We start from the raw sequence: 3,522 nt of genomic DNA, 5'->3' as shown, positions 1-3,522 counted from the left end.
AGTATAATTCATTAGAAGCAAAACCCTTTGATTTCATTTTCAATGGAATTTGGAAATTTTCGTTGAATCGTAAAAGGAAGTTTTAGTGTTCAATACCATAGAAGTGTAAAAATCAGGTGTTATTATGTGTTTATTTTCATATTTTTCCTTTAAATTGCATGTTGCTTTGGGCAGAGGTATATTTTGATGTAAAACAAGATTTTTTTTTAATCATTTGATATAAATCTTGATATAAATCACTGATTTAAATTGGCCAACCATTTAATAAAAATTAGCAGTAGAAATAATGAAATATCAGTAACTTAAAATCATATATTACTAATTATATAACGGACATCTTGAAACTTTCTCACTAAAAAGAATATCGAGTGAAAAAAACAAAAAACAAATTGGTATTTATAATTTAATTACAATTCTTTAGATGTCATTACATTGCCTTATAAAACATATTATGAACAATATATACATACACTAATATCCTCTTTCAAAAAAATAATCCTCAAGTCTTTTGCTCTTGCAGAGATGTCTGCAATTCTTCTTTTGCACTAATTACCATGAGATGCTCTTGCAATAAACGCTCCTTATGCACCTTAACAAGGATCTCCAGATCATCAAGTGGGCGATAATAATAATGCACTGTTTGGGACCCTGCCATCATGGTTATGTAAGCAGCACAAGCAAAGCGCAGGTAACGCCCCCACGTGACACCGGCTGGCATTTTTATTTACAGTACTCGTGATGTACAAGTTTCAAGGCAGAGGATCTTTGGGAGTTAGATTGTCAGGTTTTGTTGAAGACCAGATTCTGTGTTTTGGTATTTATTGCGGCAACAATCCTTCGTCTTGTAGTTCCTGTAGAGCAATGTCCTGTGCTTGTCGTTTCTTGTAGGTGCGATCTACAGGAAGAATGAAAAAGGACCATGAAATTATTTATCATTCAAGTAAATTTACTGTAACGGTCTCTTACATGTTAAAAATGCATAGCAAGGAATGTACTTTACCCACTGATACTGGGGATATGTTTTGTTTGCAGTTCTGTTTTCCTATTTGTTGCACATAAATGGCTCTATATGTGCTTAGTTACCAAAGAGTTAATTAGTATGTGTACCTGTTTATCCTGTACCTGGAATATTACTATCATTACTGCTGTTATTAATATTGATATTACTATAACAATAATAACAATAACAATATCATTAACATTAACATTAATAACAACTAACTCTTTGGTGACTAAGAGCTTGTGAAACCATTTATATATAAAACTAGTAGATGAAGAAGGAGGGGAGAGAGAAAAAAGAAGATGGGGAGAGAGAAAAAAGAAGATGGGGCAAGAGAAAAAAGAACAGAAAAAATACCATAGTGGACAATACATGTATATGAGTTAATGTGTTACTAGAAATGAGTGTTAAATATTTCAAGGTAGGCTTATTTGATACTGAGAAGACATATTCTGTTCCCAAAGCATTCATAATAATCCCTTAAATTTTAATGTTGTAACAAATATTTTAAACCAAAAACACACACACACACACACACACACACACACACACACACACACACACACACACACACACACACACACACACACACACACACACACAAACACACACACAAACAAACAAACAAACAAACAAACACACAAACAAACAAACAAACAAACAAACAAACACACACACACACACACACACACAATTCATTCACTACCTAACTCTCTCTCATTGACTTACACTCTCTCTCTCCCTCTCTTTCACTCACCCAATCATCCAATTTTTGCTTGTATTTACTTACAGAAGTTCACTTCTCCAACATGCCAATTAATCATGGAAAACTCGAGGGCAGCTCCAAGAACAAAGAACATGGGCAGGAAGCGGTACATGCCCAAGTAGCGCTTCCCTGGCCACTTATCCAAGACGTAGCGAAGCCTTGCGTTATACAAACGTATCCGCATTTCTGTAAATATTATAGATGTTAATACTGTATACTGCACTGTTCTGAGTTAAATTTAAATTTGCAGTGATGAATTCTAAGCTTTACTAATATGACATACCTGCTGCAATATGAAAATGAAGGTTACAAAGTAAACAAACCTAGTGATAAATGTTATCATGAACCTCTGGCTAGACAGAGCTCAGAATTGTTACTTGTTTGCTGAAAAATCACCAGGGCAGTCGACAAAACTTACAAGCAGGGTTCATAAAGTTGAACAAAGATGAGCCTCATTTATATTTTTCTTATTCCTTGTGAATTTACTTTCTCATTTTCCATAGCACTTAAATGTGGAAAATCTAGTGACTGTCATTAAGAGTTGGAAAACTACATTCAAAGACATGAAATAATCTGCGCTAGCATAGAATAACGTCAGAAATGATCATAAAATCATAACACATATGCTTCCTATTTCTGGCACACTGAAAAATATCCCACCGTTTGGCACACAAGACAAAATAAGTCGCGACTGTGGGGGTATGGGAGCTTCCCGCGGGTTAAGAAGGCGTTTCGCTCGAGTTCAAGTTCGTTGGTTAACAGGGACTTCGTCTTGGGGTCGCTTAGCCTCATTTATATTAGTTATTTCATTTGTTTCACTAAATTCACTCGCCCATGTCTTGCTAGGTCTAGTATATCTTCCTATAACTACATGACATCAAAATCCTGATTAACACTAGAGTTCAAAAGGCAAAAATATGTGCCCCACACGATACACTTATGTCACTGTTCATTCTGAAAATCACGACATTACTCAGGAATTCTAGCAAGACAACAGAAACTTACCTTAGGCTATATAACTATCTCGGACATTTAGGCCTCCTTCCAAAGGCGTGTTTTAGGACAAAATATAGGTGTTGGAAGAAGATATTGTATGGGTCTGTGTTACGTAGTCGCTCGCCGGGTCATGATTCCGGCTTGTGTAACGGCCTTTTTTCTTTCGGAATTTCCTTGATTGAGGTGTGTAGATAAGGATGTCTTTATGGGGATAACAAGAAAAATCCTAAAAATAAGTATGTTTGAAGTATCAGTTGAAAATATAACCTCTAATAAATGAAAGTAAATAGGTTTTATAACACAAGGATAGACCCCTAAAAGGCATGGTTCAAGGAAAATATGTACACCTTGACTCGTTTTCCCTTTTCCTTTTAGAATATATATAACGGATATATATATATATATATATATATATATATATATATATATATATATTGCATCATTTGCAATGCAATGAAATGTATTATTGGACTATTCGCAATTTATTTTTGGTCCTGTTCGGATTAGAGATAATTCTCATTATTATTTTTTCTCGTGAACTTTTCTTCTGCAGCGGAAGATCAGTAGCAAATGCAACAACAGTAACAATAGTTATGTTGATGGGAGTTATGCTATTAATTGGAATAGCAATAATGCTAACGATGATAATAATAATACTAACAGTGATATATACTGTAGCAACGGTAATAACCGCAGCAATAATTTGAGATAGCAGTGATAACAATGATGATACTACTACTACAACTGCAAGTACAACTAC

General features: G+C 34.5%; 1 protein-coding gene across 2 annotated transcripts; it reads right to left on the bottom strand.

Moving 5' to 3' along the window:
* Positions 1-802: 802 nt before the first annotated feature.
* On the bottom strand, positions 803-2,927 carry LOC125026537 (small integral membrane protein 4-like). Of its 2 annotated transcripts, none has more exons than XM_047615039.1 (3): positions 2,772-2,927; positions 1,791-1,952; positions 803-895 (listed from the first exon to the last, which is right to left on the bottom strand). In XM_047615039.1, the coding sequence occupies exons 2-3, from the start codon at positions 1,948-1,950 to the stop codon at positions 819-821; spliced, it is 237 nt and encodes a 78-aa protein (XP_047470995.1). In that variant the 5' UTR covers positions 1,951-1,952; positions 2,772-2,927; the 3' UTR covers positions 803-818. The 2 variants fall into 2 exon arrangements, with proteins under 2 accessions (XP_047470995.1, XP_047471004.1); XM_047615048.1 differs by lacking the exon at positions 2,772-2,927 and adding an exon at positions 2,427-2,550.
* Between the last annotated feature and the right edge of the window lie 595 nt (positions 2,928-3,522).

This window comes from Penaeus chinensis, chromosome 1 (genome assembly GCF_019202785.1).
Source record: "Penaeus chinensis breed Huanghai No. 1 chromosome 1, ASM1920278v2, whole genome shotgun sequence".
NCBI classification, from domain to species: domain Eukaryota; kingdom Metazoa; phylum Arthropoda; class Malacostraca; order Decapoda; family Penaeidae; genus Penaeus; species Penaeus chinensis.
This window is presented reverse-complemented; position numbering and strand designations above follow the sequence as displayed.

Bases quoted from the DNA above. Each gene is read 5' to 3' on its own strand.
- LOC125026537 (XM_047615039.1), bottom strand. From the start codon at position 1,950: ATGCGGATACGTTTGTATAACGCAAGGCTTCGCTACGTCTTGGATAAG. The intron at 896-1,790 runs GTAAGTAAATAC...TTCTTCCTGTAG, and splicing joins TGTTGGAGAAGTGAACTTCT to ATCGCACCTACAAGAAACGA.